The 20,082-nt window shown below is 46.1% G+C and overlaps 1 protein-coding gene across 1 annotated transcript; it reads right to left on the reverse strand.

Moving 5' to 3' along the window:
* Nucleotides 1-9,144: 9,144 nt before the first annotated feature.
* Lax1 (lymphocyte transmembrane adaptor 1) lies at nucleotides 9,145-19,863 on the reverse strand. Its single transcript, XM_051203986.1, has 5 exons — nucleotides 19,648-19,863; nucleotides 15,335-15,444; nucleotides 14,898-15,002; nucleotides 14,148-14,218; nucleotides 9,145-11,017 (listed from the first exon to the last, which is right to left on the reverse strand). The coding sequence occupies exons 1-5, from the start codon at nucleotides 19,731-19,733 to the stop codon at nucleotides 10,178-10,180; spliced, it is 1,212 nt and encodes a 403-aa protein (XP_051059943.1). The 5' UTR covers nucleotides 19,734-19,863; the 3' UTR covers nucleotides 9,145-10,177.
* Between the last annotated feature and the right edge of the window lie 219 nt (nucleotides 19,864-20,082).

The following is a 20,082-nucleotide window of genomic DNA, read 5'->3' on the forward strand; positions in this document are numbered from 1 at the left end:
TCTCTTTTTTTTGGGGGGGGGGGTGATTTCAAGACAGGATTTCTCTGTGTAGCTTTGGAGCCTGTCCTGGAACTCAATCTGTAGACCAGGTTGGCCTCAAACTCACAGAGATCCACCTACTTCTGCCTCACAAGTGCTGGGGGAAAAGGCATGTGCCGCCAATGCCTGGCCAGAATTTCTCTTTAAAAAAAAAAAAAAAAAAAAAAATATATATATATATATATATATATATATATATATACATATATATATATATATACACACACAAACAGCTTTCATTATATACTCACAAACTTATTTGGAGAAAATTTCTTTCTTTATTCCTTTATTTCTTCATTCATTCCTTCCTTTCTTTCTGTCTGCGAGACAGGGTTTCTCTGTGTAGCTCTGGCTATCCAGGACCTCACTCTATAGATCAAGGTGGCCTCAGACTCACTCAGACCACCACCCAGCCAGATAAGTTTCTTTTAAAAATACATTAACAGTTGAGCTGGATAGGATGGCACTTGGAAGGTGGAGGCAGGCAGATCTCTGTGAGTTCAAAGCCAAAAGATTAACTGTCAACTGTTGTGGCTTGCACCATAATACCGTAATACTAGTGTTAGGAGATACAGGGTGACTAGTATTATGAGATATAGGGAGAGGACCACTGCAAATATAAAACCAGCCTGGTTTACATAGTGAGAACCATGCTAGCCAAGGAGACAGAGTAAGACCCTGTCTCCAAAACCAAAACAGATCTACTGTAATAAATCCACACGAGGACAATACAGACTACCAGGCTGATTAAGCCAGTTAAGATTATAAGAGTCCTATAATTTTGGCCAGCGATTAAGATCAGGCTCATACCTCAAAGTCTCTTGGTTGTGAAGCTCAGGGTTATATAGCATTTTTTAAAGGCAAAACCAGAGACATCACAATTACGTCAGTGTCAGATGGCAGAATAACCTTGAACATTTGTTTTGACAGAGCATAGTTGTTACTTCAGATGCATCATGGTGATTAAAGTTTGACTTATACCTTCTTTAGTTACTTTAAGTTTGTAAAAACATAAACTATTTTGGTTAACACACTGGACCAAGGTCAGAGTCTTGGAAATCCCAAATGTGCTGCCAGGGTAGACTCGACTGTTGGCTGGGGGTGTAGAAGGCTGAGAAGTGTCTAAGCAAACACAAAATGGAGTCAGGATTCTGGAGATGGCATCACCTTAGTCACCTTATACTAAGGCTGGTTAACTAAGGAGAGCAGGGGGAGGTTCACATTTTATTGTATTCCACGTTTTAAATTCTAATTTCATTTTACTCTACATGGGTTACTTCTATTATAGGAAAACTATTTTTTTAAACCTATCTATACTTTGACCTAGCAATTCTACATTGAGCTGTTTATTTTATAGCTGTAGTTACACGTGGGCAGAAAATAATACTCAAGAACATGGCGTTCCTAAGTGCCTATAAATACTGCTGGGGTAAATATTAAATATTACAGCCAGGCTGAAGAGATGGCTCAGCACTTAAGAGCACTGGCTGCTCTTCTAGAAGACCCACTGGGTTTCATGGTGGCTCACAGACATCTGTAACTAGAGTTCCAGAGGATCCAATGCCCTCTTCTACACTCCAAGGGCACCAGGCATACATGCAGTCATAAAAAGAAGCTTCATGCTGTCATTAAGAATATTTATGTTGCCAGGCAGTGGTGGCGCACGCCTTTAATCCCAGCACTCGAGAGGCAGGGGCAGGCGAATCTCTGAGTTTGAGGCCAGCCTGGTCTACAGAGTGAGTTGGGCCCCTAGGGCTACAGAGAGGAACCCCCATCTTTCTGTAACACTACTTAGAATTATCATGGAGATTAGGTACTCAGGAAGGGACCAGGGAGTGAGACAGAGGATCTGCCAAGGAAGGAGAAATACAATGTAGTGTTATGGAAAGATAAAGGGGAAGCTGGAATGGGGGGGTTGTAAATGGGGCAGTGGATAGGAAAGCAGGATAAAGGAGGGAATGTGGAGAGGGAGAACTCAAAGCCTTCTGAAAAGCCATATGAAAACCGATTACTATAGAAACTTTCTAAATATATACCTACAGGAAAGGAATTTAAATGGAGTCACTATGTGTGGGAGACAATGCCCCAACTAGACAACTTTTTGTCTTGTTTTGTTTGTCAAGACAGAATGCCTTTGTATAGCCTTGGCTATCCTGTAGACCAAGCTGGCCTCTAACTCACACAGCTCCTCCAGAGTACTGGGATTAAAGGCATTCAACACCCACTGCCTGGTTCAACCAGACATCTTAGGCCACCAAAAAACAAACAAACAAACAAACAAACAAACAAAAAATTTCCAGTGCCACCACAAATGAGTCACATTTTGTTGAGTCCTTGGGTAAAGGAATCCCATGGATCATCCTGAGCAAACACCACGGACTGTTGCCAAGGCTATTGGTTGCTCTTCACAACTTGATGGTGTAAGACTCTCAGAATGAGGAGTCTTCCAGGTTCGGTCAATACCCCAAGAACTCAATGTCCAGTCCAGTTGCTACAAAACGCAAGAGGCTTTAATGAACAGGAAACGTTTTCGCAAACGGGCTCCTCCAGCATGCAGGCTAGAGAGAAGCCCCCTCCCCTGGGCCCAGGTGTTTTTAAAGGCAAATCCACAAGCTTAGGGAGGGGGTGGGACCCTGTGTCCATTGAGTACGTGACCCTTGGAGGCCAGATGGTCTGCTATTAGGGTCAGCAGACCTTAGGGCTTCAGGATGTGCTAATTAATTTTGTCTGGGCAAACCAGAGTTTCCTAAGGACCCTATTTACCACCTGTTGACTCACAGGAAAGGAGGGGCAGTGTGAATTCTTATCTCAGGGCCTTGTGAGAGGAAGTTAGCAAATTCCCAGGAACAGATATTGGTTTCCAGGTCAGTCCATCATTAACATTACTTTTTTGGTCTTTCAATGGTAAAGCCTTATTGCTGAGACAACTACCTACATCATCGAACGTGGAGAAGTCAAGCTAGTGTCCAACTAGGAGTTTCACTCCTAATCGGTAGCATTCACGGTGCTGAAAGGTGCTTGGCACAGTACCAGAGGAGCAAGACAATCATCCATATTAACCAGTTACAAACCCTGCAACCTACAATAGTGACTTGCTTGCAAGATAGACTACTGCAATACCAGTACTATAGGAATTATGGGAGTAATCAACTACGCTTTATTTTAGTTGGATATGCCCTGGCTAGTTTTATGTCAACTTGACATAAGCTAGAGTCATCTGAAAGGAAGGAACCTTAATTGAGAAAATGCCTCTATAAGACCCAGCTGTAGGAGCCATGTGATGGTGGTGCACGCCTTTAATCTTAGCACTGGAAGATGCAGGTGGAGCTCTGTGAGTTCGAGGCCAACCTGGTCTACAGAGTGGGTTCCAGGACAGCCAGGGCAGTTACACAAAGAAACCCTGTCTAGAAAAATGAGAGAATGACAGAGAGAGAGAGAGAGAGAGAGAGAGAGAGAGAGAGAGAGAGAGAGAGAACAAGCTGTAAGGTATTTTCTTAATTAGTAATTGATTAGGGAAGGCTCATCCCATTGTAGTTAGTGCCCTTCCTGGGCTCAGGGTCCTGGGTTCTATGAGAAAGCAGGTTGAGCAAGCCACATTGAGCAAGCCAGTAAGCAGCACCCCTCTATGGCCTCTGTGTCAGCTCCTGCCTCCAGATTCCTGCCCTGTTTGAGTTCCTGTCCTAACAGTTCAGTGATGGACTGAAATGGGGAAGTACAAGCCACATAGAACCCTATCCTCTCCCCAATTTGCTTTTGGTCTTGGTGTTTCATCGAAGCAATAGAAAGCTTAACTAAGCCAGGATCTAAGGTCCACTTCATGAGACGGAACCCATACCAGACACTACGAAAGTGACCACGAATCTGAGACTAGGGTATTGCAAGGTAACTCCTGCAGAGAACGCTGAAAGCCAATGCAAAGTCTTTATTTACCAGTTGGTAGGTTACATGCAAAACTTGCCCAAATCATGTAGCCTTGAGCCTTACTATTCTTGGCTCTTTATGCACAAAACCCATATCCTGATTGACACACTTCAATTAGCAAGAGCAGTTAGCAATAAGCAGAGCTACAGAAACCAAAGGGCAAGGTTAGTACATTTAGTGACTTCCCCAGAACTACAGACAATGACAGATTGGGTCTTTGTTCTTGTTAGGCATGTTGGGTTGTGTATATGCTGGGCTCTTAGGAGGAATGGTGCATTTGTATCTCTAACATGGCATCAGTTGTGCTAAGGTCTGGGGACCTGTGGAAAGGGAGAAACCTATTCCTCTTCTTCTGCTAAAGAAACAGCAATAAAATGACTCCTAATGGCACACTGCCATATCCATAGATCAGTGTCTCACTCACCCCTCATTAGAAAAGCTTGCAGTACATGGGAAGTAACACAGAAACCCACAACTGGGCACTGTACAGAGAGAGAAGCCTCAGAGCACTCAGCCCTGAATGGGATGTCTTCATCTAACCCCTCCCCTGAAGACTCAGGGAGCCTTGAGAAAGAGAAGTCAGGAAGAGCGTAAAAGCCAGAGGTGGCAGATGGCTCCAACTGTTTCCCAGACAGAACAGGATGGCTGCACATATGAACTTCAGCGATTTGGGACCTGTAAAGTCTACTCGGCTGGGCTCACTGGAGAACCTTTTTATTTCGGGGATAGGACATTGCCTGACCGAGGCATTGCATTGCTAACCAACGTCCATTAGAGCCTTAAACTCAATGAAGTCTTTGGTCTTATTTTTAGCTGCGTCTTTCTTTTCCTCCCCCTGCTTCTTCCCTCCCTCCTCCCTTCCTCCCCCTCCTCCTCCCCTCTCCCCCTTCTCCTCCCTTCTCCCCCTTCTCTTCCCCTTCTTTTTCTGTGTTCTGGGTTAGACCGCTGCACTTCACTTCACTCGTGGTAGGAAAATCCTCTGCCACTGAGCTAAATCCACAGCTTGAAATTTTGTTTCCTTTTGAGACAAGGTCTTCCTACATAACCTTGGCTAGTATCTTAGTTACTTGTCTACTGTTGAGATGAAACGCCACTGAAGACAGCAGAAACAAGGGACAGAAAATAGATCTGTTATTTCAAGATTACTTCTCTTTTCTTTCTTTCATTTTTTTGTTTTTTTTTGTTTTTTGTTTTTTTCTTTTGAGACAGGTCTCTCTACATAGCCCTGGCCTCAACTGGAACTTACTATGTACACCAGGCTGGCCTTGAACACACTGGACCTTCTTCCTGCCTCGCCTCCTGGGTGTTGGGATTAAAGGCATGTGGTACAACCACCCTGCGTTTGATTACTTTTAACCGTTAAAAATTATTTGTTTCTGACAAGATTACAGGTGTTGCTGAGCTTCTTCTAAAGGGACTAATAGGAAGTTACAATCTTTTCTGGAGGTTTGTCTCAAAGACGGGGTCTCACTATTTAGCCCTGGCTACCCTGGAACTCACCATGTAGACAAGGCTGGCCTGAGGCTCACAGAGACCTGCCTGCTTTTGCCTCTCCAGTGCTGGGGTTAAAGGCACACCCTACACACCCAGACTAGCCCTGGTGACTGCTTTTTACTTCATCCCCCCCCCCCCCAGCTTCACTCTGACATGTCTGGTCTCTGGCAGCCCTTGAAGGTTGTGCTTTCCGCCTCAACACCAGCCACTCCCAGTTAAGGCCCTGCTGGTGTTGCTAACAATGGAAACACACGCCCACTGCTCAACAGAGCAGGAACGCCTTCCAATACTTCAGAAATATTTTTTTGGCCATTTGTGCTTCTTTTTTTGAGAGGTGGGGTGTGTGTGTGGGGGGGGTGGGATTTCAGGGTGGTGACGGTGGGTCATTAAACTGAGGTCCTGTGTGTAGGTGTGTGATGGGGCTGACCCTGCATAGGAAATGCCTTGCTTGTGAAAAGCCTCCAGTTCTTTTGATTGGAGGAAGAGTCTGCCAGAAAAGATCCTAATCCCTCAGGGTTGAAATGGACATCTACGTAGGCAGTCTCGAGCTGGGGATACTAAGGGGGGCTGCTAGGCAAGAGGAAAGAGAGGCCAGTTGATTTCCACGTTCTTCTAACTCTAGAGGCTCAGGCCCCCGGCATATTGCAGGTTAGTACACACCCTCAGTCTACAGAAAAGCCAGAAAAGATGATAAGGCCCTCCAGGGCACTAACTTATCAGGGAGGACAGATGCCAGAGGAACTGCGAGTTTGTCTTGACTTCTGCTTGTCAAAACTTGTCTTCCAGAGGGAAAGAGGGACTTAACAACTCTCTGTATTTTATACTTAGGTAGTGCTCTGAACGAGGAGACAATCACCACCAGTCAGGAGATGATGTGATGGCTAATCTTGGTTACCGACTTAACTGCATCTGGAATCAACTGAAACCCAAGCTGCTGGACACTCCCATAAGGAATTTTCTTGATCCTATTGAAAGTAGGAAGACCCCCCCCCCACACACACACACATACTAAATGTGAGCCACACTTTCTGGGGGCAGCCTGGATGAAAGGACAAGAAAGACCCTGACGGTGGTGGCGCACGCCTTTAATCCCAGCACTCGGGAGGCAGAGGCAGGTGGATCTCTGTGAGTTCGAGGCCAGCCTGGTCTACAGAGAGCCAGGACAGCCAGGACTACATAACAAAGAGATCCTGTCTCAAAAAAAAAAAAAAAAAAATCCCACAAACACACATACACACACCATGTATGTGTATATGTATGTACATGTTACATTCTATCAGTTCTGTTCCTTTCTACAGAACCCTGACTAATACAAGTAATTAATTAATCTACTGTTTAACTACTTAAGGAATCACAATCGATTACTTACCTTTTAAAAATAACAATTTTAATCTGTCCTTTGAGAATTCATCCATGCATATAATACACTTTGATAACACCCACCTACTATTTATCCCATTATAACTTCTCCTGGTCCCCCACATCTCCTTCCTGTCTTCCCATTTTTCTCTCTCTCTCTTCAAATAAAAAAAAATTTTTTTTTTGTAACCCACTGAGTCCAGTTACAGCTGCTTGCTGAAATGCTGACTGACTCACCGGCTTGACCTTGTATAGGTAACCATAGTCACTGTGAGTTTTTTGGGCAATGGCACTGTTTCCCATCTGTAGACCTAGTAGCCGGTTCTCTGTCTCTCCAGAGTGCAGGTAGCGTTTGTTATATTACCCAGCCCCGTTATGTAAGTCAAACTTGTAAGTCTCCTTGGTGGTCCATATGCATCCTGTTGGGTCTATTTCTCTAGGGAATCCTAAGTATTAAATCTAGGCTTTAATTATATTTATTTGTATATATATGTATATATATTTATAATTATGTTTAATTATCAATATAAATATATTATATTTAATTATATATTAATTGTATTATATAAATACAAATAAATATATTTAATTATATAATTTAATTATATTAAATAATAATAATAATTTTTTTTTTGCAACAGGGTCTCACTATGTAGCTCTGGCTGTCCTGGAACTCACTCTGTAGACCAGGTTGGCCTCGAACTCACAGAGATCCGCCTGCTTCTGCCTCCCCTGTTAAAGTCCTGCTCCACCATCACTCTGCTAAATTTATTTTTATTTTGAAATAATTTTAGGCTTACAAAAGAACTGAAAGAATAGCTTTGGTTACTCTCATACACCTTTTTATCTCACTTTCTCTAGTGTTGATGTCTTACATGGTCACTTTATAGCCATAAAACTGAAGACATCAGCACTAACACAATGTTGCTACCCAAATATGGCTGTTTGGAATCTCATCTGTTCCTCTATTGAAGAATCCAGTCTGAGGTGTTGTGTTATATTTAGTCCTGACTTCTTAGTCTCTTCTAACCAGTGACAATTTCTCAATCTTTTCTGGCTAGGCATCTGTACAAAGGCATCCCGTTTGGATTTTTTTTTTCTCTTTAAAAGGTTTATTTTATTATTTCTAATTATGTGTCAATGTGGAGGTCTATGTGTAGGTATGTGCTTGAGCGTGCAAGTGTCCCTGAGAGACAGAGGCTTTTGATCTCCCTGAAACTGAAGATACAGGTACTTGTGAGCACTTGACATGGATTCTGGGGGTCCAACTCACGTCCTCTGCCAGGGTACTGTATGCTCTCAACCAGCGAGTCACCTCCCCAGCCCAGTCCACATTTCAACAAGGCTGGAGCTCTGGATTTTATTTTATTTTATTTTTTATGGTATTCTTGGTCCTGTCAGCAGCACGTACCATCACTGTAAGTTAGTGCTGAGTGACTGTAATTGTTTGACGAAGCTGGTATCTGCTAGGTTTTCCCATTATAAACTTAGTATTTTACCATTTTCCTATTCTGGCTATTAGAAATACATCATTAGATGCAGCCTCTATCAAAGGAGAGAAGGCTCAGGCCTCAGGGGGATATGGGAAAGTTTGTGGACAAGTGTTAAAACTATCGCAATAGTGAGTGAACATTTAGGGAAGATTCCCTGAGGTTCTGTTATGATCTGGCCTCTTGGTATCAGTCTCTGATCTTACCATCACCAGTGGCTTTACTGGCAACATGGTTCTAGGGTGGTTAGTGGCGATTTGTCTATTTGCCTTATCCTTTCTGCACAGCGTTTGAACTACTAATCTATAATTACTTGTTTTTCATTGCTTAAATTATTCCAGGGTTTAGGATTGGGAACTCTTGGCATCTGGCTTCTCTCTCTCCCTGCCTCTCTCTTCCTTACGCCCTTTCCTCCTTTTACAAGCAGCATTAGAACAAGCCACTTCTCTGGCAGGTCCTTCTTCCTTCTCCTGGAGAGTAGTGCTAGGGACCAGGGTCTGAGTGTTCAGTGACATTGCCTAGGTCATCCTAGTGGACACAGGGACACACTCACACACTCACGCACACTCACTCATTCATAGAGCTAATGAGAGTGGCCTGGTGGTGGTGGTGCACTCAGGAGGCAGACACAGGTGGATCTCTGTGAGTTCAAGGCCAGCCTGGTCTAGTGAGCGAGTTCCAGGACAGCCTTTAAAGCTACAGAGAAACCTTGTCTTGAAAAAGCAGAGAAAGAAGAGAGAGAGAGAGAGAGAGAGAGAGAGAGAGAGAGAGAGAAATAGATAGTTCTTTAAAAATGAAGAACAGGGCTGGGGAGATGGCTGCTCTTCCAGAAGACCCAGGCTCAGTCCCCAGAACGCACATGGTAACTCACAGCTGTCTCTAACTCCAGTTCCAGAGGATATCCTCGCAGACATACATGCAAGAAAAACACCAATGTTCGTGCAATAACAATTTTAAAAATAATATGATAAAAAGAAAAATCAGGCTTTAGGCATGTCTGTAGGGCGTTTAAAAAAAGATAAAATACAGATGTCCAATAAAGGGTTTACCATCATTGGCCATCAGAGAAATGCTAATTAAAACCACACGGAGGTTTTATCTGACCACAGTCAGTACCACACTGATTAAGAAACAAATATCACATGTTTTCTCTCATTAGTGGGTCCTAGATTTTTATATGGATACATAAAATTATATATGCTCAGATGATAGGAAAGTCGAAGTGAGATTGTCCAGGGGAATGCAGTGGTTTCGTTGGAAGGAGAAAGATGGGAAAAGGGAACATTTTGAGGGATGGGTGGACATCTCAGAGTACATTATATGCCTATATGTAAATGGCCATATATAGCTCAGGTTAATATAATAAAAACATTTTACAGGGAACCCGTCCCTCCTTACCTACAACGGAATAACTTATTTGTACAACTCCAGTATACACTGGAAAGTGGTCTCAGTTCCTAAGGGTTCATACAACAAGCTTGCAATCACACTAGAGCAACAGGATTGTCATAGTTTTACATCCTCACCAGCTCTTCTTTAACTGAAAATTGCCTGCCCTACCCCAACTTGTTCCTCCTTCCCGCCTGCCTGACTCACAAAATCATCTACACTTCTCCAGTGTTTGTGAAGGTGATTATTTTTGACATATCTCATCTTTATTCTAAGTGCTATGTGCTGTGCCTTTTCTACCATCCCGGTAAGACAGTGTCACTAAGCTTACTTCAGTTGGCCTGAAAGCTAACAGCAGCAACCTTGACTAAGGAGAACTCTCTCTGGGCTTCCTAAACCTTTGCTTTTCTGCAGCCTCTGCTAGGGCCCAGCTCCGCTCAGCCTCCTTAGCCTGACCAATCGAATCCAACAGGATGCTACGGCACTTAGGCATCTTCCCTAGAGATTTCAGTGGCTAAAGATCCAGCAGGACTGGCCACCTCAGGAAACTTTGCAGCTAGGTAGCTTGGTGTGCCACTATCAGAAGGAGGCCAAGCACCAGGCCCCTGTTGGCAGACCCCTCCCAAGTCGGCAGCTAGCACATTCTCATAGTCATTAGAGTCTTCATCTGACGGCGCTTCTGCGTGTATCACCTCACCATCCTCACTCTGTGTAGACGGTTGACACGCCGTGTAATACACGGAAGGCAGGACCGTCCAGACAGGCTCCCCACGGTCTGTACGTGAGGGTCCCCCGTCTTCCCGAGTCTCCAGCTGGCTTCCGTTGGCGTCTGCTGCTGCTGGGACGTTTTCATAATCTCCGCAGCACTGAAAAGCCAACCTGGGCTGATTCTCTTGGACATTGTCAAGATCCAAACCTGTCATATTGACGTAGTCGTTTGAACTCCGAGATGAATCTTCCCCGTCACTGAGTGATGCGCTGTACTTACTTCCTGGAGCCCACAAACCAGTGTGGCCAGTGGCAGCCCTACAGCCTGCGAGCCCCCCTTCAGCAAACTCCAGCTTCTGGGCACCGGGAAGGCCACGGAGGTTTTCAGGAGTGCTTTTGGTAGAAGTTAGAGACCCACTGGTCTCTTCTGCCGTGGGGACATTGACATAGTCATTTGACTCCGTGGAAGAAATGCTGGGGTTGCTGATATGATATACGGAGGGGGCCAGGTGCCCACACATCTGGGGCACTGTGCCATTGTCATAGATGCCTACTGTGTACTCCACAGCGTGGACAGAAGCTCTGTGTATCTGAAGGGAACCATCTGCTTGGGAGGCCTGAGAAGAAGAAGACAAAGTGACCGGATGGGAACAGAAACAGGGTCACAGCCACTCTTCCGTCCTGCATTGCCTGGCATCCTTCAGTTTAGAGCTGAGCTCCAAGTGAGGGACTCACACTGCAAGGCGTCGGGTGCAGGGACGTTGAGGGCTTGAGGGGAGTGGGGTTAGCATAGGGAAAGCAATGCTGGGCCCGTGGCTCAGTGGTAGAGTACCTGTGCAGCACACATAAGGACCTAGGTCTAACCCTTTAGTACGGCAGAACACATTATGGAAAACAGTGGCTGAAAGGAGGTGTTATGGCTCCCGTGGAAGGGGAGGAGTCAATGGAGAGAGTGACACAGAGGAGGAGGTGGGGTTCACCAGTGCACACTGGAGGGGCGATGCATGGGCCCAGGATGGAGACTTAGATTCGGCCCGAGGGGCGATGCATGGGCCAAGGATGGAGACTTAGATTCGGCCCGAGGGGCGATGCATGGGCCCAGGATGGAGACTTAGATTCGGCCCGAGGGGCGATGCATGGGCCAAGGATGGAGACTTAGATTCGGCCCAAGGGGCGATGCATGGGCCCAGGATGGAGACTTAGATTTGGCCCGAGGGGCGATGCATGGGCCCAGGATGGAGACTTAGATTCGGCCCGAGGGTGCAAACCCCAGCTTTGCCACGATGCCGGCTGAGTGAGTCTCAAAGACTTCCCTTGGTACCTCATTTCCTAGTCTACAAATTGAGGAATGCCACAATGTCTGTGGTCAAAGAGTTACTGCAAAGAGTTACGGTGTGTCCAGAACAGTGTTAGCATGTAGAAAACACTAAAAAAATGAAGGATGCCAGTTTCTAGGATTCCAGAAATGTCAAGAAAAGCATGAGGACCTCTAATGTGACACCCCCCCCCCACTTTTTTTAAGACAAGGCCTTCCTCTGTTGCTCACATGCATCTGGAACCTACCATGTAGCCCAGGCTGGCTTTCAGCTTATAGGCAATCCTGCTTTAGTCTTCTGAGTGCTTTTGTAGGCATAAACCTCCATGCCAAGATACTAGTTTTATTTTATTTTTGGTTTTATTCATTTTGAGACAGGGTCTCACTATGTAGCTCTGGATGTCCTGGAACTCACTATATAGACCAAGCTGGCCTCAAACTCACAGAGATCTGCCTGCCTCTGGCTCTCAGGTACTAGGATTCAAGGTGTGCGTCACCACACTAGCTATTAAATGTTGGCAACCGATTCAAAATGTTTTTCATTGTGAGACAGGGTTTCACTGTATAGCCCTGGCTGTCCTGGAATTCACTCTATAGACCAGGCTGGCCTCGAATTCAGAAATGCTGCCTTCCTCTGCCTCCTGAGTGCTGGGATTAAAGGCATGTGCCACCACTGCCCAGCTCAAAATGTTTTTCAAGCACTACAGAATCCAAGCCAGACAGATCCATAGGTTAAAGACAGATATCCCCTCGGGGACCACTCAAGCTTTGCTAACGGAGTTTCCTTTCCTCTTCCCTTTTTCAGATACTCCAGAGAGTCCTAGACCAACGAATAATAATAAGAATAAGCAAAGGCCATGCTGTGGCATGGCTTTCTGGGAACCTCAACTTCTCAGCAACAACAGCTTCTCCATCTGTAATATCCCCACTGAGCCAAGAACCATCACAGAGCAACTGACTTCTAGCGAACATACTGACCGTGAAAGGCAACATCCTGACCCCAGACCAAACCGCCTCTGGACTTCCCGAGAGTCAACCTCAGCGCCAGATCACAGACACACAGGACATCGTTACTCAGTGGTCGCGATCTGCGGCACTTTGAATGAGTCTCCCAAGTCCCCATGTTGGAGGCTTAGTTGCTATGCAAGAATGGGACTGGGGCCTTAAAGAGGTGGTTAAGGGGTGGGGCCAGTGAGATGGCTCAGCAGTAAAGGTGCCCGCCATCAAGCTGGATGACCCAAATTCAGTCCCTGGGATCCACGTGATGGAAGAAAACAATCGACTGCCTCAAGTTGTCCTCTGACCTCCACATACGTGTGGTGACATGCGCACACCCCCTAATACTTGCACACACACAAAACAAATGAGTCAGAGATACTGTAATTTTAAAAACTATCATAACTTTAAGACAAGTAACCTTGTTAGTACAGAAGTAGACTAGTTGTTGAAGGAATGAGATCTTGATAAGTGGATTTTGTCCTCTGCTGTATGATGCCTCGTGCAAAGTTATGACAACATGAAAGCCTCGTCAGATACGTCCCCTTGACCTTGGCTTTCCAGCTAAATACCTTTCCGCTCATTGTCTAGTACCGTGAATGGACCAGCACGCTCTCAATGATCAAGTGCTTTCTATATCAGCTTCAGAGCTGAATGACCGACTTACGGAAATCTCTGCTCTGCAGGATAATTGAAAGGGTTTCGCATAGGCCCTACAAGTAATTCCCAAAGGTGAGTGTTAGGAGCTGGGAAGATTACTCAGCAGTTCAGAGCACTTGCTGCTCTTTCGGAGGACCCAGGTTCAATTCTCAGCACCCACATGGTGGTTCACAGCCATTTATAGCTCCCATTCCAGGGGATCCAGTGATCCATCCTGAACTCCCTGGGCAACAGGCACGTACATGGTACTCATACATGCATGCAGGAAAAATAAAATGTAAACATTTTTTTTTTGGAGATGGGTTTAAAGTGTGATTTGAACACGAACAACATTGTTGAAATAGCTACGGATCCCTGGAGTGACCACTCTGAGTGAAGCAGCTGTTGTTTGGGTAGACAAATTGTCATGTCTTTATTAAGACAATCGCTTTCAGTTCTAGCATCATATACTTTAAAGAATATGCCTTTCTTAAAACCCTAAGCGCTGGCTCCTCCCTCGCTCCTGTCTTGGAATGATACTCCTATGTAGTGTAGGTAGGCCTGAAACTCACAATGTGCTCGGTCTAGCCTCTAACTGCCAACCTGCCCTTGTCTCCCTGAGGGCTACACTACAGGAATGTGTCACCACACCAGCCATACGTTAAACAGAATTTCTCTTCTTTGGCCAGTGTGTGTGCCAAATGACGCTCATCTGCTGTAAAACCAGACCTGAGACCAAAACCCCGCTCCCTTGGGCCTCTGTCACTGTCTGTGACTTCTTTCCATTTGACTCTTACCTCGTGCTCAGGGCTATCGGAATCTCTGGACAGGAGGTTCTCAGTGCTGAAACCGTTCGACTGATGTCTCCCTGCAGCAACAAAATGAACCCCGAAGGCAGTGGGCTTCAGAGTGCTTTTGCCCCTGTATCTCTGCTAGCTGGCCAATGGAGGTTGGTGGTGCCTGTGAGAACCTGGCTTGTCTGGCGTTCTATGAGCTTAATTAAGTCAGAGTTACAGGGTGGCGCTCTGAGACCAGAACGCATTCTCAGGCATGTCTGTGGAGAACTCCCCATCCCTGTTTACAATGCCGGTGTCCCCGGCGTATTCACGTCCCCACCACCTACGACATAACTGGCTTTCCTCTGTTGCCCCAAACCAAGAGAAAGCAGACCCCTCCCCAGCGCGGCTGCCCACGGGAGGGGCAGACTACTCAGTGCTGCTGTGCAGCCTGGATTCCTGGAGAAAGCTGCTTCTGGGTGGTGAGAGGTGCATCTTGGGAGTATAAATTTAGAGTGTCAGGACTCCATGGATTAGGACAGTGGTTCACAACATTCGTTCCTGAGGCTGCCACCCTTTAATACCGTTCCTCATGCTGCGGTAACTCTCAACCTCAACATTATCTTTGTTGCTACTTCATAACTGTAATTTTGCTACTTTTATGAATCATAAATATAAATATCTGACCCCTGTGAAAAGGTCGTTTGACTCCCCCCCCCAAAGGGGTCGTGACCCCACAGGTTGAAAACTGGTGGATTAGGAAAGACTTACCCAGCTCTGCCTGCTGCTGGGGCAAGAAGTCATAAATATTTTTGGCTCGCTGTCTGGGTGGAGGCAGAGTCAGCGATGGAGTTACTTGGAAGTAAGGAACTCTCCCTGAAAGGTGATGGACGAGAGAGTATGTCAGAATGTAGAACATGGGGACTCTCAGGATGAAAATTCCCCAGCAGCAGTCCCGGGCCTCACCAGGTATCATAATAGATACATTTCTCTTCCCTTTCTTTCTTTCTTTTGCTTTTGTTTGTTTCCCAGACACGGTTCTCTGTAGCTTTGGAGCCTGTCCTGGACCTCGCTCCGTAGACCAGGCTGGCCTTGAACTCACAGAGATCCACCTGCCTCTGCCTCCCCAGTGCTGGAACTAAAGGCATGCGCCACCGCCGCCTGGCTGACCCTACAGAATCTAAACTGGAGACAATGACGCAACTCACGCTTCTTCCGTTTGTTCCAGTTGCACAGGATGCAGGCAGCCACGATGACCAGGAAGGCAACCAGGAGTACCACAAAGACAGGGTAGATGCTGTTGTTCTGGCCTTTCTTTCTAGAAGGGAAACCAGGTGTCATGCCCCAGCTGGACATAAGATCTGGGCTTGGGAATGTTGGAGAGGACATTTCTTTCAGGAGATAGAGCCCAAATGATACCAGGTAGGCAGAGACAGAAATGAAGAAATGGAGGGAGACCAACACTGGATCTTAGCTGATTCCCCCGATGGCCAGATGCCCTTCGCGGTTAAACATCCTTGAAGCTGAAATTAAGTTCTTCCTGCTGTATCAGAAACCAAGGCGGTTTCCTATATACACACACTCAGAAGATTGATGTTATTGTATCACTTTGCATTACAGTTTTGACATCTTCCACCATTTGTAGGGGTCATGAGAAGAATTACTCTAAAAGCGAGACCTGGACCACCATGATTTAGAAAGAGAAGAAGGACATCTTACCCTGTGACAAAGCCACCTACCTACCATATTCATAAAAGGTTCTTTTAAATCAACAGTGCAGTGCTCATTTAGCTGTTCCTCGCCTTGAAGCACTTCCTCCGATCTCTCTTTGGAGTGTTTGCTTTGCTAACCTTTGCTAAATGAACTTTGGTTTAAATTGTGTATGTCTTGTGCTTGTATTCTTTCCTTCAAGAAGAGCCCCCTTGTAACATAAGGATTTAGAATGGGAGCTGGACAAAGGATGTTGAGGTGGAGGGGACAAAATAGAGCACCAGGAAGTCAGATCTGGGGTCTGGATAGACGGTTCAGTGGTTGGGAGTGTTTGCAGCAACTTCATGGAGAGAAGAGCTTTGCATATGGGAAATCCAACCACCCCTTTCAAGGCCTACTGAAAGGATGGAAAATACAGCCTAACTCTCCAATGACCCCAGGAAGCTAGAAGTTTAAAAATACTATCTAAAAAGCCATAAATACCATAAATTCCAGACCCTGCCCTCTGCCAGAAAATAGGCGAAAGGTCTAGGAGCCCGCGCAAATGCAGACCTCTGGGGCTATAGAAAACTGATTGGTCTATAAAGTGTGGCTTGGATGATTTTAAATGATTGGTCTAAAAACTATAAAATGGTTTAAATTGATTGGCCTGCACCACAGGGGCTCTGGGTGCTATGAGATGATTGGTTTGTGATGCACAGGCTTTGTTGTAACCCTATAAAAGCTGTCTCAATTCTGCACTCGGGGTCCTCAGTTCTCTACCCCTGCGTGGCCCATGACTGTGGACCCCAGTGCACTCCTCATGCAGTTTGCATCAAGACCGCTTCTCGTGAGTGATTTGGGGTGTCACGTTTCCTGAGTCGGAGTGTGAGGGTCCACGCTCTGAGGGTCTTTCACTACCAGGTGCTAGGGGCTTGCATATGCAGCTCATTATTTAATCTTCACAAAGCCTTATACGGCTCCTATCTATGCCTAAGGATCCTGAGACCAGAAAGGAAAAGTAACAGAGCCAAGATCTTATAGAGCAGAAGGCACAGAGCCAGAATAGGAAGAGTCTAGGTTGGCCAGGTGCTGGTGGTGCACGCCTTTAATCCCAGCAGAGGCAGGCAGATCTCTGTGAGTTTGAGGTCAGCCTGGTCTACAGAACGAGTGCCAGGATAGGTCCCAAAGCTACACAGAGAAACCCAGCCTTGGAAAAAAAAAGAAAAGGAAGGAAAAAAAAAAAAAGAGTCTAGGTTGGTTTAACCCAGGGATCATTCTTTTTCTACCCTGACTATCTGCAAACCTCCAAAGCCAAACACATCTGGCTGGGCTTCCCCCTCATTCCTGCCCCTGGGTTTCCTGGCTTGCTGGGAGAGGATTACTCAACTCATTATCAGACTCTGTGACAGAGTCCAGCTTACATGAACTTGAGTAACCCCCAAATGTGGAGCTGGTCTCTAAGCAACACTAGCCTGTTGGGTGAAATTTAACCAACACTAGCTTTGAGCAGCCTTGCGATTCTCGGGCAGGGTGCAGCCATGGCTCGGCTTGGGTGTTGAAATGCATCCAGAGGATTGCAGCAGCAGGCAGCCACACCCACTCCAGCAGGAAGTAGGCAGCGGAAGCCCAGCAGGAACAAGCAGCTGACCACCCCCCCCCCCCAAATATTAAAACCAGGTCGTACCTGGAAAGGTTTTTTCCCATGCTGAGTTCTGGGTTTATTGACCCCAATTGTCTGTTGGCCATTTCTCTTCAGCTGTCCAATAGACATCTCAAACCAATACCGGGCTCCCATTCTGCTTCTACACACCGGCTTTTCCTCTATTCTTCCAGCCACATGGCATCGCAGTCTACACCCTTGGTGCCGCTCCTGCCTGACTGCTCTTTCATGTTCTACTCCCAGCTAATCCCCTCTGCCCTGGGCAAGGACGTCTGCTTCGGGCCCAGCCACCAGGGTGACAGAAGCCACCACGAGTTCCAGGTGGACTTCTGCAGTGGTCACCTCCCCGGTGGCTCTCCTGGCTTTCACTCTTGACTTCAACATACCATGCACACCCATGAGCTAGTATGATCACTGTAAAGAGTAAGTCGTTCCTCGTCTCTCCTCCACTGAGAATCTTCCGTGGCTTTCTGTCATGGTGACAATGAATGTACTTAGTGAGGATTTGTTTCTTTTCTTCCCCTTCCTTCCTTCTTTCCTTCCTTCCTTCCTTCCTTCCTTCCTCCCTCCCTCCCTCCTTCCTCCCTCCCTCCCTCCTTCCTTCCTTCCTCCTTCCTTCCTCCCTCCCTCCTTCCTTCCTTCCTCCCTCCTTCCTTCCTTCCTCCTTCCTGCTTCCTTCCTGCTTCCTTCCTTCCTCCTTCCTTCCTTCCTCCTTCCTCCTTCCTTCCTTCCTCCTTCCTTCCTGCTTCCTTCCTCCCTCCCTCCTTCCTTCCTTCCTCCTTCCTTCTTCCTTCCTTCCTCCTTCCTTCCTGCTTCCTTCCTTCCTCCTTCCTTCCTTCCTCCTTCCTTTTTCCTTCCTTCCTTCTTCTTTTTTGTTGCATAATGTGATCTGGCTTCTCCTGATTAACTTCTGACCACCATAACTTCTTGCTGTTCCTGACCACGAAGAATAGTTCTATCTCCCTCTCCCTCTCCAGGTACTCAGGCTGGACAAGTTCCTCATTCCATTTAACTCTCTTCTACAGTGCTGTCACCCTCCTTAGAGAGATCTCCCCTGGCCACACTATATTGATTTGGTTATCTGTTTGTCACTAATACATGTGTTACTTAGCTCAACTTAGCCCTCTACGATGTGTACATATTTCAAAACAACATGCTAAGCATAATATACCCATACAAATTTTAATTTTGAGTTATAAAGTGAAAAACCACAACTAAATAAAAATCAACTTAAAAAAAAGCAATAGTTTCAGGAGCCGGTGGGCTGACTCAGTGGGCGAAGGTACCCGGTATCAAGCCTGCCACTCTGAGTTTGATCCCTGAGACCCATATGGCAAAAGAAGAGAACCAATTCCTGGAAATTGCCCTCTGACCTCTCCACCCTTCCCCCCCCCAAAAAAAGAAAGAAAGCAAAAGAAAAAGGAAAGAGCTTTGGGAGGGTGCTTCAGGCTTCAACAACAAATATTAACTCTTGTGTCTCTTTAACACGCATGTTTTACCTGCAAGGGGCATGAATTTACTCTGGTAATGGTATTAAATTTTCCTAAAACTACAGCAATTGAAAAAGCACACTTCCATTGGGTTCTACTTTGGCCAGAGCACTGAAATTTACATCCACTAGTATTTCTAAAGCCCAACACCCAATAGACACTTAACTTTTGTTTATCTGAGATCTTGGGGGGGGGTGAATTTACGTCCATGATTAGTCTGTAAGATCTTATGTCCTAAAACTTTATGACTTCTTTCTTTTTGAGACAGCGTTTCTCTGTATCTTTGGAGCCTGTCCTGGAACTAGCTCTTGTAGACCAGGCTGGCCTCGAACTCACAGAGATCCGCCTGCCTCTGCCTCCCGAGTGCTGGGATTAAAGGCGGTGCCACCGCCACCCAGCAACTTTATGGCTTCTGTCTCTACATTTCCATCTCGTGACAAGGTTTTAGGATCTAAAATCTCATTGCTGAGGAACTAGGACTCTTGTTTCTTTCATGGTAGGAAGATTGAGGTGGGCCCCCGAGAGCAAGGAAACCCAAGCAGAATTTCAGCTGCCAGGTCCTCCACCTCCGTCTCCTTCCTTTCCTCCCTCCCAGCTCACATTTTGCTGGCCCAGGCCTGGGTTGCAGGTGGGGCAACACTACCAGGGACAGTATAGTTTACTTCCCCAGAGTACTCACCCTTCCAGGCTGCCAGGGGTCCCCTGCGAAGTGCTGGGCCCCGAGTCCCTTCTTGTGACGTATGGTCGGGCCGGTGTGGTATACATCCCTGGGGCTCTGCGATGTCTAAGTCTTCTCGGTGTCAGTATTGACTAGCCAGTGTGGTTGCCCTTCTCTTGACTTTAAGTTGCTGATTCATAGGAAAGAAAGGCAAACTGGTATGTATTTTGCATACAGCTACCTTTTTTAAAAAAGGAAAAAAAAAGTAGATAATATAAGAATGACAGAAAATTCTTCAGATCTCCTTGTTTCCCCCAAGCATATCTCTTTTTACTCTTGAAATTTCTTATACATTTATTTATTTAGATAGGGTTGCATGTATCTCAGACTAGCCCGGGACAGCCATTCAAGTAGGGTTTCTTATATCTCAAGGTAGCCTAGAACTCTTTATGTCGC

The sequence above is a fragment of the Phodopus roborovskii genome, unplaced genomic scaffold, assembly GCF_943737965.1.
Source record: "Phodopus roborovskii unplaced genomic scaffold, PHOROB, whole genome shotgun sequence".
NCBI lineage: Eukaryota > Metazoa > Chordata > Mammalia > Rodentia > Cricetidae > Phodopus > Phodopus roborovskii.

Bases quoted from the DNA above. Each gene is read 5' to 3' on its own strand.
- Lax1 (XM_051203986.1), bottom strand. From the start codon at position 19,733: ATGTATACCACACCGGCCCGACCATACGTCACAAGAAGGGACTCGGGG. The intron at 15,003-15,334 runs GTGAGTTGCGTC...ATCACCTTTCAG, and splicing joins CTGGAACAAACGGAAGAAGC to GGAGAGTTCCTTACTTCCAA. The intron at 14,219-14,897 runs GTAAGTCTTTCC...TTGTTGCTGCAG, and splicing joins CCAGCAGCAGGCAGAGCTGG to GGAGACATCAGTCGAACGGT.